The 20,239-nt window shown below is 32.5% G+C and overlaps 1 protein-coding gene across 1 annotated transcript in view; it reads left to right on the forward strand.

Moving 5' to 3' along the window:
- Mgat2 (alpha-1,6-mannosyl-glycoprotein 2-beta-N-acetylglucosaminyltransferase) overlaps nucleotides 1-20,239 on the forward strand; it is a 68,899-nt gene that overhangs the window by 15,985 nt on the left and 32,675 nt on the right. The window contains exons 9-13 of the mRNA XM_080180912.1: nucleotides 1,220-1,276; nucleotides 10,369-10,410; nucleotides 14,804-14,877; nucleotides 15,442-15,484; nucleotides 20,085-20,160. Of these exons, the coding sequence (XP_080037038.1) occupies nucleotides 1,220-1,276; nucleotides 10,369-10,410; nucleotides 14,804-14,877; nucleotides 15,442-15,484; nucleotides 20,085-20,160 (292 nt within the window). The remainder of the gene's footprint in view (nucleotides 1-1,219; nucleotides 1,277-10,368; nucleotides 10,411-14,803; nucleotides 14,878-15,441; nucleotides 15,485-20,084; nucleotides 20,161-20,239) is intronic.

A 20,239-nucleotide genomic window follows, 5' to 3' on the forward strand; every position in this document is an offset into this window, starting at 1 on the left:
TTTTTAAAAAAATATAAGATAAAATATTAAAATTAATAGCAGTTTTAATAGTTAACAAAACAATGGACTAAAAAACAGCATTGCTACTGTTCAAAGTCCCGAAATATCCACACTTGTGTCATTTAAAATCATAAAGAATACTTTTAATCGTAAATTTCTATTTTAAACACAATTTTTTTTTTCTCAATAAAACAAATTAATCAATTTCAATTTATTTACTGGTATTCATTCGAAATAGATCACTATCCGATGGTTAAAAACCGATTCTCATCCATACGAAAAAAATATGTCTAAAATCATAATCCAGTTTGTTTTACGAATATAAAAATGTACAATAATAAGATTAAAACCAGTTTTTTAGCCCGTGCCTTCGGCATTTTATATCCGCAGAAAGCTGTTTATAATACGATGCAGAATATAACTATTAAAGTATAGGTAATCCATGATTATATAAAGTTGTCACTTTATAAAAAGTTTGTATGAATGTTGTTATAATAGATTTATAACCATATATAGGTTTTCAGACACAAATAACCTTCTAACTTAAAAAGTAATGTCTAGCCATTGATCTAAAGGGATAAGACAATAACTGATAAATTGATGTACATCACCAAATAAGACACACAAAAATCAAAATTACCTTTTCTGGTGATAAAAATCAGTGATTGGAACGTTTGAACACACATCTTAATAGAACAACTAAACAAAAATTCAGTAAAAAAAAACCTAGAGTTGTTAAGACAAAGAATAAAAAACGTTATTGTAAAACTTTGGGAACTATTTTAATGAACAGCACATTGTAGGCCTCTAGGCTCTCTCCCTGATGTTTAAGTTAAGCCACATATGATTAATTCAAATAATACGAGCGACAATAGTTTTGGAGAATATAATTTCCAGAAAACTTGTTTTATCTTAAGAAATTTAACCTATGTATTGTATATATACTTATCCTTATAATAAAGTAACAGGATCTCTGTTTGTCTGTCTGTTTGTCTGTCCGCTGACCGCTAATCGCTGAACCGTAAAGAGACTTGAACGCAACATAGATAGGTAACGTATTATTTAAAAAAAAAACATTTAAAGTGCCTTAGATGCCTCTAGGGGCGTAACCGCTATATATTTATATTATATGACTGGGTTATTCCTTCATTGTGTTGTTATTGGTCCAATTTTCTGATCAGTGATCTATATGTATTATGTTGATTGTATAATTATTTAGGCACTTGGTTGATAGCCTGAGAGAGGCCAGAGGTATTGATCAAACTCTTATCATATTCAGGAATATAACAATATTCATTATTAATATACATACACCATGAACTTGGCACATTAGAAAAATCGGATTATGGAAAGAAAACGAAATAGCGAGTTTCCTCGTATTTTCACAGTAGCTTTTAATAGGTTATTTTAAGTTAAATGTTAAAAGCTTAGGTAAATGTTAATGATTGCCCCGTAAGGTTAGAGCCCCTTGCATTGGCTAGAAATAGGAGAAAATCTTTTGTGGAAATACGACAAAACCCCCTACTTTTCTTCCCATGCATGGCCATTATCAGAAAAATATTTGAAATCAAAGACGTAGTGGGATGATAAATTTCTGCGAATTTATATGTCCTTTAAAAACTTCTTTAACTAAATTTTTAGCGACTATAGTACACTATTAATTCTATGATGTTTTAGAGCTTCGCTATTTATGGATGTTGTCATCCTACTTAAAGACCAGCTACTCTATCATGTATTTTGTCTGTATGACCAAAGGTTTTTTTGTGTGTCCCAACCTATTTAAAAATAAAGGAACTGAATAATCAAAATATATAAAAGTCGAAACAAAATTGTAATTAAATAATTATGTCACATAAATTTTGTTTGTTAAAGAGTTAAAAAAATCAATATGCTTATAATGGACTTACTGACATTCTTGTAATGATTATAGAGTTGCTACGCTTTCTAAATCGTAGTACAGGAATCATAATACAAAGTCAAAAGGACAACCCTAACGTACCTATATTAACGAAAAAAGCTATCCGTTCCGGACTTACGTACGGACGGACCGATCCTAATTATAGAAAGTTTCGCTCTTAAAAATGATTTTATATAGAATTGCAAATTGTACTGTACAACCTTTTAATCAACCAATAACAACTTGCAATTTATAAACTCTTACATTTTTTTATTGAGAAGAAATCTTATAAAACTTATTGTTTTTCTTTATTGTTTTTTCTTTGAGACTTATATAACTATATTTATTTTTAAATAGCGGTTCCATTCCTAGCATCTAGGAGCTATGTATTCTATAGGGAGTAAGGATAATAGCTTTAAACCAAAGATTAAGTTTTAAATGACCTATAAGAAGCTTCCATAAAATGAAGTATCTGTTCAGTATTTATCGAAATATTAATCTACTGACAAAAAACCTACTGCTTTATATTATACTAGCGGCTGCGCCCCTAGCATCTAGGGGCTCTATATTCGAAGGAATATCAAAGACCAGAAAAATAGCCTAAAACCATACCTACTCAGACTTTTTAGAAAAATAAAATAGCCTAAAACCATCCCGAGACCTATCAGTAGCTTGACTGTAAAGGATGACCATATTGGTTCAGCGGTTAGCGAGGTCCTTCGCTACAGACAAAAAATGCTTACTACTTTATATATTAGGATAGAGAATTAACATTGAGAAAAATAGGAATCTTCTAAACCACTGGACCATTTGGATTTTTGAAATAATATATATGTTTGTACAGTAGAGTAGGTGGTACTCGAATTATTTATATTTTGTCCTTGTTTAGAAAGTTAAAGTTTAAGAAAATGGACTGGGTGACTATTGATAATAAATCTAGTAGATCTAGATGGTCAACCTGACATCATAAACCATCAACTTAAAAAGAGAGCAGACTAGCCCTTTTGTTAATTTATAGTTATTATATCTACTTTGTATTATAGATATACAATTCATTCGATTTTATTTTTCGATTATGTAGATTCCCGAAAGCTAATTTTATCCTAAGAAATTCAGCTATTCATAGCTGAATTTTACACCATATTAGGACCCAAGCATGCATAAGATATGTGACTATTTATAGCTGACTCATAAATGGGAATGAATTGAAGAATTAATGATCTTTTTGTGCTAAGTCAGTACACTTCATGACCAACTAGCGGCTTCGGCTCTAGCCTCTAGGGGCTTTGCCCCAAGAGGTATAATCAACCTATTTTTATGTTATTTAGATTTTTAAAAAAAGCAAATAGAAAAAGTAAAAAAAAATTGGGTGGAGGGTGATTTTTCATTTTTTGGGGGGGTTGGGGGTGTCCCTCCCCCCAAGAAAATAGCTTAAAACCATCCTAGGACCAGTAGGTATATTCCCTGAAGAGTAGAGCCCAATCGGTTCAGTGGTTACTGAGATCTTAAGCTTCAGACAGATAGACAGACAGACATCGTACTACATTGTTATAAAGATAATATGGCCGGATTTTTCCCTTATTATTTTCTCTATTGGCTGATATTAGAGAGTATGGATCTAGTATATTTCTATTTTATTGATAGAATAATTTATTGACAAGTAGTTGTATAACAAGGGATTCTTATGGGATATTACAATAGACGAGGAATTTATGTTTAATCCACCATAATGATGATAAACATAATTATACCAACTATATAAATGAAAGTTATTATTGGTAAAAAGTTTGGACACTACTAGTTTGAACTCAACTATCAAAATTTTATAAAGTTACAAAGAGAAAACTGTTATTAAAACTGTGGGTATCAATGTAATTTGTTGTCCAATATCCCTACCCTAACTTTTTACTTAATACTCTGCTAGTTTGAACCTCCAAACTACGATTGAGGTAAAGTATCTGAGAAATTTAAACACAAATATCCTCTCCCTCCCTACAAAAATCGATTTTGAATACTGTACTAACGTATATAGATTATTATAGAAATGCTTTGTTTTTAAAGAATATAAGAATTGTAGAAAACCCACGAAGCCAAAAAATGTGTATTCCCTCTGGTGTAGAAAAAAATTTCTTGTATGATAATGCCTCGTTAGTCAAAATTAGCCAACTTTTCCTACATATTTTGTTACCTTTTCTAATTTGGATCTATGTTGTTTTAAGAAAGTTATCTTAAAGTTAAAATAGTCAAAAACCAAGCTAAGTAAAAAGAAAAAACGGGACTTTTGATTCTAAAAAATGTACCTTTTTAACTTTTTAAAAAATATTTTATTATTTAATTCAATACAATGATAAAAAAATTATATTTCAACACATTTCAATACCCCATAACTACTTCAGATTGAAGGAAACAATCAAAACAAAAATGTTTTTGGTAGCGAAGCTACTCTATAATTTCAAATGTCCGTCTGTCCGTAATTAAAGAATTGGAGATAACGAGATTTTCTCAGCTCCTATTCAAGATAGACAGCTGAAATTTTTAGTGAAGATTTCCATTATATATACCCATCTAATTTATACATTGTCTTGTTCATCTGTCTGTTATTTGGGATGCTAGATCGATTCCTAGATTTTAACTTTTTTGTGATTTCCTAAACTCTTGTTAAGATAGAGAGCTCAAATTTTTAGGGATTAATCAATTTTACATTCTACATATTTTCAACAAGTTTCATTTTCAATTTCATTGTGCTAGATCGATTCCTAGATTTTTAGGTTTTCGGGATTTTCTCTATTTCTTTTAAAAGTTGAGAGCCGAATCTTTCAGGGATTGAATATTCTCATATTCTACATTTTCAATGAAGTTTCATAAAGATTTGTCTATAATTGCGGTGCTAGATCGATTCCTAGATTATAAAGTTTTCATGATTGTAAAGGTTTCGTTATTTCCATATTTTAAAATTAATATGTTTTTCAACCTATTTAAAAAAAAATACACTATTCTAAGACATGAAGATATATTTCGATTTTAGCAATCATGTCTAAAAAAATATAGGTATGAGACATTAGATAACAGCAAAGATGATCAGAGATATAAAACATAAATTTATATTAAACAATGTCACAAACTATTTTAAAACTTATCACTAGAAAATCCAAATGACAACTGGAGAAGTTTGAAAAAAAAGATTAAAACATCACTTTTTATGAGAAGGAGTAGGGAATAATTTTTGGCCTTGTTATTTCCTTATTTTATCAAGTTTATGTTTATTTATGACACTGTTCTATATTAAATTTTTTCCCGATATCCCTTCAAAAATTTTGAGGGTAGTAGGCAATGTAACATCCAACAAACAACCCGCCCTTTTATTGAAAGACCTTTGATTTGAACTTTAAATGCTTCTGTTTTACTGTCAAAGCATTCCCCTTTTTTACTAATCTATCACACATCTGATATAGTAGCATTGAGTACAATTTTTAATACCTCTAGTATGATGATATGTGGTTCAGTCTCGAACCCACCACCTTCAAGAGAGCATCTATTATTGCGCTAATGCCGCAGAAAAATGGGGATAGAAATGGTCCAAACAATTTTAATAAGACACTACCAGATCGTGTAGATCAGGGAGGGAGGGGACATTGGACTGATAATTACACTGGTGCCTAAAGTATTGTAATAATATAATTTTTTTTATTTCATTTGTTCAGCAACTTTGGATACTTTTATTAAATTTTGATTGGTTGGTTCATTAAGTTAAGTGTTAAGATGTTTCAACCACTAATTTTAATCTATAGAATTGCAGGGGAAATTTGTATATCATTATTGTGAATGTTCATCAATTTATCGGCCATTGTCTTATCCCTGTAGACCCCTGGTGTAGATTGAACCTTGCTCACTCTTCTTACTTTTCTCATTCAAACTTTTTTCATAAGTTTAAGGTTGACTGACGTAGGTTCAGGACAAACAATAGACATACTATAGTTAGATACACAATTATAGATATACTATTACAGATACACAATTGCAATACTTACCTACATCATTTTTACAAAAAAAACCTTTACATTAGGAAGCATCCCATAGTGCCTAATGAAAAATGACACCATACAATACAAATTACCAATGATAGGCCAGTATACATAGTAATTGATCGATGGTAAAATGTACACTGGACTGGACAACATTGGTGATTTGTATTGTATGACGTATTATAAGCTGCTTCTTACCTAAGAGATAGAACTAAATGGGGGGCGGGGAATTACCCCTTCCTTTTTTTAAGGGGGAAGAGGTTAGGAGAAAGCTCAATCTGTCCCGATTTTGTATCACTTTTGAAAAGTGCGATTCCTGTGACGTCATATAAAAAGGGAAGGGGGAAGAAAATCTCTTCCCTTTTCTCCCATCTCTTTTGAAGAGATTTTCTTCCCCCCTTCCCTTTTTCTTTCCCGAAACGTATATAACGTAACTGGAATCGCACTTTTAAAAGTGATACAAAATCGGGACAGATTGGGCTTTCTCAGGGGTTAGTATTGATTACAAAACAATTTCTAGAGGACCTTGCTAATGTTATTTTCACCTTTTTATAATCCTTATTTCTGTCAATATTTTTTTAATATGGTAAAGCCCCTGCCTAGAGGCCTCTATAGATTATAATCTGAGAATCTACCATATTGTGGTACAGAAAGAGAGACACAAAGACAGACAGACATCCTGTTACTTTTAAATAAACATTTTTTAGGGGGGAGGGAACACATTTTGCTCTGCATCTTTATATAATAATAAGTTTATTGTTTGACACGCATAGAATAATTATTATAATGTTCATGTTTTACCATAAAAATTATCATCAAAAACTTTTGGGATTTGAACAAATATTCTAATAACAAAGAAAGGGCAGAATAAGTTTGAATTTTGGCAGATTAGAGTATAACACAATAGAGGGGGTGTTATAAACTGTATGTACCCACCTAAGAACATTAAGCTGACTCTCAAGTGAGTCATTGAAAATCAACCAATAGTGTCGGGAATATTAACACAGCCAAGGAGCAGAAAACAATTTGCTAGCAGAAGAAAAAGGTCCTTGGAAAAAGGGGGCAGATAGTTATCTGTATATACATCTATACTGTAGATCTGTTGATGGAAGAGCAACTTCTATAAAAATAGAAACTCTGGTACAATACTTTATGGTATACTAGTTGCTTTGTCACTAGCCTTTAGGAGATGGCAGGAGAGGCCAAGAAAACAGCTCAAAACCACTTCAGTACTTTTACAAAATCTCCCTTAAAATATCTGAAAAAGCCAATTCTCAAAAGTGCTTAGTTATCTTGCAGCAAATGTAAATGTGTAAAAAAAATTTACACACATTTTATTTAGTTAGGTGCTCCATATGAATTTCTGATTAGCTGTAGGCCTATTTATGCTGCTTGTAAAAATTGCGGGTATAACATGTAAGTTTTGCAGTTAGGAAACTTAAAGGTTTCTAGGAATTATCAGGCCCAAAAACATTTTACTGAAAATTGTGCTTCCAGAGAGACTAACGGATGAACAAATGCACCCTTCTTATAGAGTAGCTGTGATGTTGAAAAATTTTATAAATCCTGCTATTAGCAAATGGTTTTCATTAATTTGGAGGACGAAGCAAATATATCCACTTCAAATACGGTTTTGGAATTAAGTAATCATAAAAGAGGTTGAATAAATGGTAATAATCATCCTTATATTAAAGTAACAAGATGTCTGTGTTTAGGCATGTTTGTCTGTACTGAAGAATCTCTATAACCACTGAACCGTTATGGTACTCATAGGTCCTGGAAAGGTATATAACTCAATAAGGCTTTACATAAGTCCCTGTATTTTTTTTAAAATACAGAGCCTCTAGATACTATGAAATAAAGAAACAATTGAGCGAAAACATTGATTTTCAGTATTACTTGGATGTTGCACCAGATTTTAGATTTTAAGTGATGCTTGGAGGTGGCAAAATAACACATCCCTTCCCCTTTTACTGGATGAACGAACAGACCAATACATGGTGTCTATATTTAACAAACTAAATTGATGAAATTTTTCCGCTGTCAATATATCCACATATATCCTATATCCTTTAAGGACGTAATATTATTTTTTTGTGATGATTTACTTGTCCCTACATCTTGAAACTTGAGGTAATGCAAATAATTGCAATACTTTCATGAAATATATTTCAAATATGTTTCTTTAAAACTACTCAGAATTTAAATGATCATTTTACCATATTGCTTTTATTAATATGCTTAATACAGCAAATAATGTCTTTTAGTGCACAGAAATTTAGCTATTAATATTCAAAAGATATGAAAAAAGAACAATAAAGTATTATACATAAATTTGTTTAGAATATATGATAGGTATGAAAAAATATATTTTAACTTAAAAATAAACAGCATAAAACCACCCTCAAAACTGTAACTTTACAAAATGTCTTAAAAACTAAGCCATGTGACGTCATGAGGGAGATGAGAAGAGAAAGGAAAAGAAAACTCCTAAAAAAAAATGATAATCCCTCATTTTTTGAGACACTTTGTAAAATTTCAGTTTTGAGGATGCTTTCATGCTTTCCCAATTCTCCTCTTATCTCCCTCATTTTTATGACGTCACATGGCTGATTTTTGAGACACTTTGTAAAGCTTTATGAAGCTTTACAAAACATATAAAACTGAATAATTGGTTCAGTAGTTAGTGATATTTATTGGACACACATTAAAACCTTACTTTTTAAACTTAAAAATAGTATTTGCATAATTATAGGAAATTAAAAATGAAATGCCTGCACGATATTTGAAAGTAATAAATTTATATATTATAAAGGATAGGAATAAGTATTATCCTATCATATTTTATAAAGCGGTAAGCTTTTTTTGTTGTCTGTAGCGAAGGAACTTGCTATCTGCTGAACTGATATAATTCTCCTTTACAGGGTAGCTTCTCATTGGTCTCGAGATAGATTTTGATAAATAACAAAATTTTAACATAGATTAAAAAGAATAGTTATTTCTCGCATCGTATTATAAACAGGTTTCCGCGGTTATAGAATGTAGAATTATAAGATTAAAACCAGTTTTTTTAGCCCAAGGTGCCGAAGGCACGGGCTAAAAAAACTGGTTTTTATCTTATGATTGTACATTTTTATATTCGTAGAAAGCTGGATATAATACGATGCTAGACATAGTTTTTCGTATGGATGAGAACCGGTTCCTATCCACCGGATTCGAATGAATACGAGAAACATTTTTACATGTCCCTAGAGGTCTCTAGGGGCGTAGCGGCTAGTAAAAATATAAAGCAGAATAATGTTTTTTTTTAAATTTTTCTTTAAAATCATCAGTTGGGAATCCAGTCTTCCATTAATATGAAATTAATTCAGAATAATGAGGGTTGGGAGGTTGATTAGTTTTTCGTGCTTGTTTTACTTTAGTTTAGAATAATCTTGGAGAATTAAGGCATCAAAGGTAAAGGTCCCGCTGGGTAAAGGACCCTTCAATTTTATTGAACAAAAAAGGAAGGGGAATTCGGTGCTCACTAGGACTTTTGAGGGAAAGGACATGCTCTTGTTCAGCCATGAAAAAAAACTATAAAATTGAAATAATTATCATTTTTCCAATAAAGTTGAAGAAAGTATGAAATAAATCATCTTTTGATTTATATATCTGATCCAATAAAGCAATAAAAGCAGGAATGGATGGATGTATAGACAAGTAGAAAAAAAGAAAAAGTAAAGTTATTGATAGAAGTCAGCCATAGTTCCTTAAAAATGAATCACATAGATGTACCTAATTTTTACAGAGCTACTCTACAATTTTTTTCATTAGTCAGTCCTTAATGCTATGGAGAATATATGATTTTCTCGGCTTTTAATAAAGATATACAGCTAAAATTTCAGTTAATATTCCTTTGACATATGTGCATCTAGTCTATACATTGTTTTATCTGTTTTTCTGTCGGTCATGATTGTAATCTTTTTAGAGTTACTAGGCTACTATGCTTTTCGAATTATACCTAATTGCTACTCGAATCCGTGTTTAAGATTTGAAAACATGACATGCTCAAAATTATCCATTACGTAATGGATGATGGACCAACACAACATACACCCTCATATATGTAAATTAAATACATACACAAAACATACAAAAATTTACAAAATGAAAATTTGTACTTTTATATTAAAAGTAGCCATATCCATATGATGAGTATTTTACAAGTATACTACTGATAACCTGGGTGATTATTCTTCTCACAATTTATCTATAGTATAGACGTATATAGTACTCTCTTTTTCATATGACCTTTTTCGTCTGCTATTAAATTGTTTTCTGCTACTTGACTGTGTTAATATTCGCAACACCATTTTTCGCAATGACCCAATTGAGAATGGCACAAGTACACTGTCCCTTCATCCTTCTAGTTGAATAATATGCATAATTGAATATTGTTAATGTGTGCAGTCATGACGTATGGCAGGATGACATCAACAGTTTAGTCAGGTAAATTTTGTAGCAGCTACGCTTATCTACAATTAAATTGATCTGTTCGTCGGTGTGTTGGTTAATTATAAAGGGTTTTTAGGGCTTCTGGGATGCCATTTTTTATGGTGGAATATAAACAAATTTTAAAAGTTTGGGGTTATGGAGGGTAATATAATCTGAAACCACCGACCCACCCCTCCTTGGACGTCCGTGATTTCATAAACACCATTTCTGAGGTACTTATTGAAAGCGAAGCTTTTCTATAATTAGGGTCGGTCCGTCCGTCAGTCTGTACGTCCGTCCGTCCGTACGTCTGAGATAGATAGCTTTTTCATTAATTAAGGCATGTTATAATTTGTCTCATCGATTTCAAATTTTGCATGGTGATTCCTGTAGTAGTTAGGTACGATTTAGATAACGTAGCAACTCTATAATTATTACCAATATGTCCGTACGTCCATTTTAAACATGTTGATTTTTTACATTTTTAACAACTAATTTTTATGTGATCTAATTATCCAATTGTTCTGATTTTTGGTATACTGATTCCTAGGACAACAAAGTACAATATTATAAGCAAAGCATTTCTAAAATCAAGTCCTATAAATGTAAGTATGGCCATAAACATTATCCTGTATCAAGAAGTTTTTCAACAAATTTACTCACAATTTTGCTTTGACTCTTATTCATTTATATTCTGATTTTTAAGTTTTGACACTATACAAGTGTTAATGTCCGTTTGTCCTACCATTTCAGGCATTCGCTTTTATGGATGTTGTCATCCTTGTTGAATAATAAATAAGAATGAGAAAAGGGCAATTGCAAAAAGAGAGAAAATTTATTGCTTTAATTAATCAATTAATAGTAATTAAAGAAATCTATATTTTAATGCGTCTTATGCGGGATAAACTTTTAATATCAATATTTTACACAATGTTGACATTAGATAAAGGCGAAGCTTAAAATACTAAGGAAAACAATCTACTATACTAACAATAATAAACTTATTAAGAAAAAAAGGTTTGATTCTTACCTCTAGGTGTACACTTCAAGAGCTTAGACCTTTTTTATGAGGGTATCAAACCAACTAAAAATTGTAAACTTTTTCCCTGGGTAATTAGTAAACTTTCTTTAAAATTGTGAAATAATTGGCCCTCCCATTTGCAAGATCTTTTATATTATTTTTTTTTACTTTTATTAGCTTTTAGCTATGTTATTTTGCTTCTAACGTACATTTTTGCTATATACAGTGTGTTTTTTTTATGAGAACTTTTTTGAAAGCAATTTTACCCCACTTACAGTAATCAGAATTTAATGATTAATGGCTTATTTTCTTTGTTTTTTATAACCATTTAAAAAACATAAAAAAAATATTTCAGTTTTTATTAAAAAAGTAGAGTAAAATCAAAAATTCAAAACCTAGGTGTCAACATCTAAAAATGGTTTTAGCGCATTTTTTTCATGCTCAAATCTTCTACCCTTTGCAAGAATGGCTGCAAAACTGAATATTTTTTTGATGTTCTATAAATGGTTATAAAAAACGAAGAAAATAAGCCGTTAATCATTAAATTCTGATAACTATAAGTGGGGTAAAATTGCTTTCAAAAAAGTTCTCATAAAAAAACACACTGTATTTACTTTTATATTTTGTGAATAGTCAAATATATAATTTCAAATTATACTCTGCTTGGAATTATTTAATGTATTTAACTTGTTAATTAAAGCACAAGGAGGCAGGGAACATTGAGCTGTTTATTACACTAGTCACCGTAGTTTTTTTATTCCATGACTTAGCCACTTTGAGGACTTCATTGCATTTTGATAATTGGTTCATTAAGTTGAAAGTCTAAAAGTTTTAACCTCTTTTTGTAATATACAAAAGGGATAAATTTGCGTATCTTCATTAGCGATGTATATTTGTTAATGGGCCATTATATTATCCCTTTAGTTTCTAAAGTACCTAATATTTCTGAGAAAAAATAAAAAAATAAAAAAAAATTTCCATTAGTAACGAATTACTATAAAAAATGGATTTAAATTATTTTAGGGTTTCACACAAAGTGCCTGTTCAGCATTGATGCAACGCCCCCCCCCCCCCTTATCTTTAGAATTATTGAAAAGAAAGGGAGGTTGGTCTATCTATTTAAAATGCCTGCGGAGGACTACCAATACCCAATGTAACCTAACTTAAAGGATCAAACAAACGATAACCTCCCCCGGCCCCCCTTTAATTATAATTTAGGTTAACATGGGGAGGTCTTTTGTGCTTTTTATGCACTTTGTGTGAAAGCACGCTTTTATATAGTAAATTGGATGCAAAATAGTTTTTTCTATGGTTACCTAATCCCTTCAACAAGTACCCTGTTCTCAATTGCTTGGAAATAATACATTTAATTACAGTTTGACTTTGACAAAGCTTTTAACGCATCAATTTCTGTTAACGTCATCAGAAATCTTAAGGAATCCTACAATGGACGTTAAATTGATGTACATTCTCAATGATGATTTCAAAAAATACCCCTTTCGTTGATCAAAATAATTAGTTGAAAAGTTTGGACACGATAGAGAAAGCTCAAAGTGTCATGTGTGACGTCATAAAAATACGTCTATAAACGAGGGATGAGAAAAGAAGTGGGAAAGGACAACCCTAAAAAAGAGATGGATTTTTATGACGTCACACATGACATTTTGAGCTTTCTCGACACGATAATCAAACCAATAAAAATTAAGAAAGTCCCCAAAGTCTTTGAGCCAACTATTTAAGTCTTTGGGTTCAAGTGTAATTAACAGTCCAATGTCCCTTCCCTCCCTGCTCTGTCAATGTAGATAAAAAGAATTCTCCGAATGTTTGCAAAAGCGAAGCTAATCTATAAGTTTGGATTTTTGTGCATATTTCAGACACTTGTTGCGTGATTTACAAGACTTTAAGACACACATATTGCAAGAAAATATAAAATTATGAAGGGAGGGAGGTGACATTGGACTGTAAATTATGATGGTACTTAAAGTATTATGAACATACTTTCTCAGGCAATAGCTTAAAATCTTTGGGTACTTTGATCAAATGTTTATTGGTAGGTCTTAACTGCTCAACCAATATTTGTAATCTACAGATAGGGGGTGATTTTGTTTGTCATAATTGTTGATGCTTTGGAAATTAATTTGAATTGTTATCTTAAGAAACAAAATTCAAGAAACTAATTACCTTTATTTAATCTGTCTTAACCAATGCGAGACATGGGTTTTCTTTGCTATATGTGGATTTTATTTGCTATTTATCTGCATAAGATTTGCTTTAAAACATGAAAAAAATATAAGACGCGCTAGTTTTGAATATATTTTTTTCCTTCTTCCATTATCAGTTTTTATTGGATTAATTAGTGAGAGTGCTTTTGATCTGGATGTTTCAACCTTTATAGGATCAATAAAATCCTATTGTTTTAAGGGGGAAGGTATTTTATGGTCTTGTGATGGTTTTAGACTATTTATTGACATTCCCTTTACTAGATGCCAGAGGCGAAACCGTTGTTATATATTATAAAAAAGTGTAAAAAAAAACATATTTTTTTATAACCATATCACAATATCGAGAAAATTAGTTATTTGATTGCACACCCTTTGCCTGCTAGTACAAACTGAACATGATATTAAATTGTACCTGATTTTGGCCAAGATATTCTCCACATTTTAACTATTGATGGCATAGAAACAGCAGGAACTATTTTCAACGTCTTTTGTCATACCGCAGTGTTTGGCCGATATTTGAACCTATAACTTTCCCAACAACAAGCAGGTTTGCTACGTGTTACACTACAGTACAAATTTATTGACAGCACAAAAATAAAGCATAGAAGTACAGATATAAAAATCTATCATTTTAACCCATCAAAGTATAATCTTATAAGAAAATTGAATTATTGGTAAAGTCCCTTATAGTGATAGTTGACCACTCAAACACCCCATTCTAGTAAAGTGCATCTACTTTATAATTAGAGTAAGTTCTTATGTTACTGAAGGCGACAGAGAAAAATAGTGGTGTGCACAGTCTTTGCCAGTAACGTGCGCGAGGCGCACCTTAAACTTCAGACATATTCTGAAATCAAAATACAGTGGGCTGTATTATAGACCACATGGGGGGGGGGGTGGGCTTTTTTAGTGTCAGAGGTTGTATCCATTCCCCTAAACTTTCTTTAAACAGGGTAGGAAAAAGATATGGGGTGTTACCAACAAGCAAAATTAATCTAAAAAAATAATTGGGGGGGCAGATAAAAGGTCGTCAATTTTAATAAGTGTTGGTCCCCAGCTGAAATTACGTATAGGTTTCGTGATTTTTCTTTCAAATTAATTCTATTATTGGTATAAGCTAGGGTGTTACACTAAAAATTTATTGAAATATTTTTCTTATTTTTAGATCAATCAATTTTACACGAGTGATGCAAATTTTTTACCCGTTCTCTCTACAAACACATCCATATACCTTCCCAGGTTATATAATTATTCCATAAATAAAAGTAACATGATGTCTTTTTGTCTGTAATTATGAAAGGATACTGCTTATCGGTGAATAGGTATAGTTATCCAATGCAATGTTCGCATGGGTCCTGGGAAATACTATAACTTTTTTGGAGGAGGGTAACACCGCCCTCTCAATTGATATCGTTCCTAGAAAAAAATTAAGTCCTCAAGGGGCGAGTATAATTATATAGTAGTACAGCAACTCTATAGTTATTGTATGTCTGTATATTCATCAGTTTTATGAACTCAGAAAAAAACAAACTTACAATATTAAAAAAGTAATCCTTTTGTAATTAGAAATTCTTCTTAAAAATAAATTTGGCGTTCTTCTCGGCACCCTTGCGCTGCGGCTAGGCAGGCAAGGGTGCCAAGCGCCGCGGCCAGAGTTCATAGTTATAAAATATATTAAAATATTTCTAAGAGGATTATACCCATCTAAATTTATTTAAAAGTGATTACCGTTAAAAAAACGGACAATTCCCAACTTTAAAGAAGCTGCCCTTTTAAGAAAATTAACAAATTCAATTTTTGTAGGTCAATCCTCAAATGACTGTCCAAGAAATGGAAATTCTGCAGAGTAAGTATTATTTAAATTTGACAGACTGGCGGACAATCAGGGGCGTCCAAGCTTTTTTTTTGGGGGGGGTAAAAAATTTTTAGGGGGGGGGGTAATTCGTGTTTGGGGGGGGTAAAATGGCGCGCGAAGCGCGCCGAAATTTTTTTTTACCCCCCCCAAAATTTTTACCCCGGGGGTAAAATTTGATTGGGGGGAGTAATTACCCCCCCTAAAGTCTGTTGGGGGGGGTAAATACTCCCCCCAAATCTGTTGGGGGGGGTAATTACCCCCCCCAAACTAATTTACCCCGGGGGTAAAATTTTTGGGGGGGTAATTTAATTATGTAAAAAAAGCACCTACCTAATCTATTAAGTTAATAAGTACTATCCTATAACATAAAGTAGTAAGTAAGGTTTATTTGACTATAGCTTCAGATTTCATTACTTTTAATACTGAGTTCTCCTTTTTAGGAAAGCTTCACATAGATCCCATGATGGTTCCACACTTTTATAGGTCAATCCTTTGAGTGGTTTTAGGCTATTTTTCTTCTCCCTTTTTACCCTTTAGAAAACACGAGTTCTTAGATGCTAAGGGCGCCACTACTATTCAAATATATAGTAGTATCTCATTCTTTAGAACATAAAAATACAATAATTAACTCACTAACCAATGAACCAATATGATTATACTTTAAAGTGAAGCGTCTTATAGGTCCTGGTAAGTTTTATAACTAGTTTTGAGACACCCTGACATCCTCCCAAAAGAAATCGCCAAAAGAAATTCTTTTTCATTATTTAATGAAATATTTAATTTAGTTAGGTATCTATTTTATGGAATCTTCAGTGCTTTACAATTACATCATAGATCCCCGGGATGGTTTTAGCCCTTATAAAGGCCCAAGCAAATAAAACATGATCAAACTATTAAATTTTTTGTTATCATGGTTAAGAACTGTTTTAACTGGTTGGACTATATTGGGGTATAGTCCCTTTTGTGGCAACGCTCTTTAAGGGGCGTTTCTTCGTTTTTTTCACACAAGCTTCTCTCCTATTTCTAGCCCCTGCGGGGGGCCAATTGCTTAACCATGTGGGGCAATCACCTAAACCAATATAACCTATCCTAAAATAAACTATCAAAAGCCATTTTAAAATTACGACGAATTGCCCCTTAAGGGGCGTTGCCACGATGCAAATTATTTAAAAGACAATAAAAAGAGAGAGAGACAATTTAACAACAAACAACTTATGTTTCATGTAATTTTCTGTCAATCGATTAGAACATGGAGATAAATGTCATTTAATGAAGATTTGTCAAAATAATAACGATTTCGCCTAGCAACTGACTTGGCCCTGCCCTACCCTAAAGATTTTATGACTGACTGACAGTTTGCAATGATATAAAGCTTGATATTTCAACGACTAATGTACTACTTATTTTATTTTTGGTAACACAGTTCACCAAAATACTTTAAATCTTTTTTTCAATTAAAATATAACTTCACTTTTTTATTCTCGTTTAGCGTGTATGATGAAATTTGTAAACAATAACAATCTGTCTGCTATGAACGTATTCATAAGAAACCTGTTTTTTGGAAGCCGGTTTAAATGTCGTCTTCAAGATCTGATTTAATTGAAACATTAGGATATACTTTTCATTAACTATTAGGAGACCAAACGAGGAACATAAAATATATTACACCTCAAGGCTCGAGTCACACTATGACTTTTTTTAGGGGGGGGGGTCGGGGATTACTCCCTCCCCCTCCAAAAAAAAATTTTCAGTAAAATTTTTTTTTTAAGAACATTCAAGTTGGGGGGGGTAAATACCCCCCCCAAAAATTTTTTTTTAAAGAACATTTATTTTGGGGGGGGTATTTACCCCCCCCAAAATGGTTCGGGGGGGGTAAATACCCCCCCCCAAATCGTTGGGGGTGCCTACGGCACCCCCAAGGTAGGGGTAATTTTTTTTTGGGGGGGGGTATTGTTCAAAAAATTTTGGGGGTGCCTACGGCACCCCCAAAATTGTTAGGGGGTGCCAAATGGCCCATTACCCCCCCCCTTGGACGCCTATGCGGACAATGGAAATTATAGAGTAACTCCACATTTAAGGTGATCAGAAATATTAACCTAACCTCTATACAAAGCTTTTCTAAGCCTGTAAGTCCAGCTTTTTGAGATCTTACTATACAAATGTGAATTCCAAAACACAGTAATGGATTTATCATTACATACACCAGCTTATCATGTACTCTAATAATTGAAACTTGAAGCTGGTTAAAATAACGATCCTCCCTAATCACCCTCTGTACCAATCCCCTCCACAATAAGTGATGTCCTAAATGAACGACAATTTTCCCCTGTCATAATATCCACGTGTATTCTATATCCATTAACACAGCATACTTCTAATTTAAACTGTCTTAAAAAGTTTTGAAATAATCAATATTTTTAAAGTATATTATCGCTTCAAGTTTCATCACATTATACGATGATGATAGACAATTCAGGGTACTTTGTTTTTCTTTTTATGTTTCTTGTAAAACTATTGGGAATATCTTATTGGATAATAAGATTAGTTTAGCTGTTATGTTTATTGTTTATGCATTTTAAAACATGAACGATAGACAGACGGGCAAAACAATGTATAGGCTAGATATGTGATAGGAATTTTCACCAAAATTTCATCTATCTATCTTTAAAAGGACTCTCCACAGAAAAATCAACTTTGGATTTTTGAAAATCTAACCTGAAACTATTATTCTCTGTTCAATTTTAGGCATTTTTTGTTTTTGTGGCATCGCGATCGAAGCCCTTTGAAAATTTTGTCCGCCGCCTATTTGTACTGCCGCTATAACAATATATACTTCACTTTCCTCCACTCAATATATGTTCGCCGCTAAAGAACATTTGCTCCATTGCAACCGGCCGCTCTACGATTTATCCTCTTCCTTGACTGGACAATCCTGCCGCCTCCATTTTGTGTTCGCCTCCGCCAAATATAACCATCTTTTGCCGCAGTTGCCGCATTCATCGCCCTTCTCCGCCGCTACTCCGCTATACATTGCGTACGTAGCTATACACAACACCCCCAGCCTCCATTTAATTTCTGAACAAGGGAGAGGGGAGCATGTATTAAAAAGCGACGTACAGCGGAGTAGCGGCGGAGAAGGGCGATGAATGCGGCAACGGCGGCAAAAATAGAAGCTAAAAATCACTAAAGCAGCACAAATTAAATGGCGGGAGGATTCACTTAAAGGAGGGCTTCGATCGCGATGCCACAAAAACAAAAAATGCCTAAAATTGAACAGAGAATAATAATTTCAGGTTAGATTTTCAAAAATCCAAAGTTGATTTTTCTGTGGAGAGTCCTTTTAATAACAGCCAAGAAAATCGCATTTCCTCATAATACGGACTGACTGGTCGACAGACAAAGTACATTATAATGTAATTTTGCTCATAAAAATCTATTACTTAAATTTGCCGCCAAACTGTAAACTGCGCGGAATTGGTTGTGTACTGCTTTTTTGTTATAAAATTTTCCATTCATTTGCCATTCCCTTTGAAAACTTAGTTTCAAACTTTTACCCTCAAACTTGCCTTAGCTTCAGGGAGGGACGGGACATTGGACTGTAAATTACATTGGTACACAAAGTTTTCTAACCACTCTATCATTTTTGTTGAATCAAAAACTTTGGGAACTTTAACTGAATTTTGATTGGTTAGTCAAAATTACAAATTCTCAACTTTCCAACCAATGATTTTGATGTAACAAATGGGCAATTTTGTTTATCGTAATTTGGGATGGATATATCTATTTATCTCTATTGTCTAATACCTTAAGATCCCTGATATGAATGAAATTATAACCAACGTAGCGTGTTTAACGATTCCTAAATTGTGATACTCTGTCTGTACTCTTGTTTAAATACCTTTGTTATCCTATAATATAAAGTAATAAGGTATTTTTTGTCTGTCGCGAAGGATCTAGATAACCACTGAACCAATAAGGTTCTTCTTTTACAGTGTAGTTTCTTATAGGGCCAGAGATGGTTTTAGACAATTTTATTTCATAAATAAGTCTGGGTTTGGTTTTGGGCTTTTTTTCTGCCCTTCCATATCTCTACGAATATAGAGCCCCTAAATGCTATGGCTCAGCTGCTAGTGCTATAATTTAGAGTAGTTTTTTTTTGTTTGATTGAATCTTAAGATTTCAATAACTACTAATTTAGTTTTGTTTTTAAAGAAGATACGCATAGGTCTTTGGATGGTTTAGGGCTATTTAAAAATTAGATTAAAGCATTGATATGGTTTTAGCTATTTTCTGCCCCCTGGCTTACCCCTTTGAATTCAAACCTTTTAAATGCTAGGGGCTTTAATATTGAGAAGAAATTTTTTGGTCTAAAGCTAAATATCTTTATAAATGTCGTATGGGGGTTTTAGGCCATTTACCTGACCTACCCCTCTCTCTCCTAGTTGCTTGGTGCGCAGCTTTTAGTTTTGATAAAATTAAGAAAAAATTAAAATTTAAAGTAAAAGATTATAAACCTATTGAACCACGAAGAGGCGATGTCATGAAAGGGACTTTACCCAAATTTTCGTTATTCTATTACTAATTGTTTTAGAGTGCAGAAAATGAATTGTATTAACAAAGACTGGCCCGATCTCTATGGACACTATAGAGAAGCTAAATTTACACAGGTACGGTGCATTGCATACAAACAGATAATACTTCAATTGTACAGTATGTTCGCTCCTTTAAAAAACTCATTCTGTTAAG

This window comes from Acartia tonsa, chromosome 13, assembly GCF_053477335.1.
Source record: "Acartia tonsa isolate MP-2025a chromosome 13, ASM5347733v1, whole genome shotgun sequence".
Lineage (NCBI taxonomy): Eukaryota > Metazoa > Arthropoda > Copepoda > Calanoida > Acartiidae > Acartia > Acartia tonsa.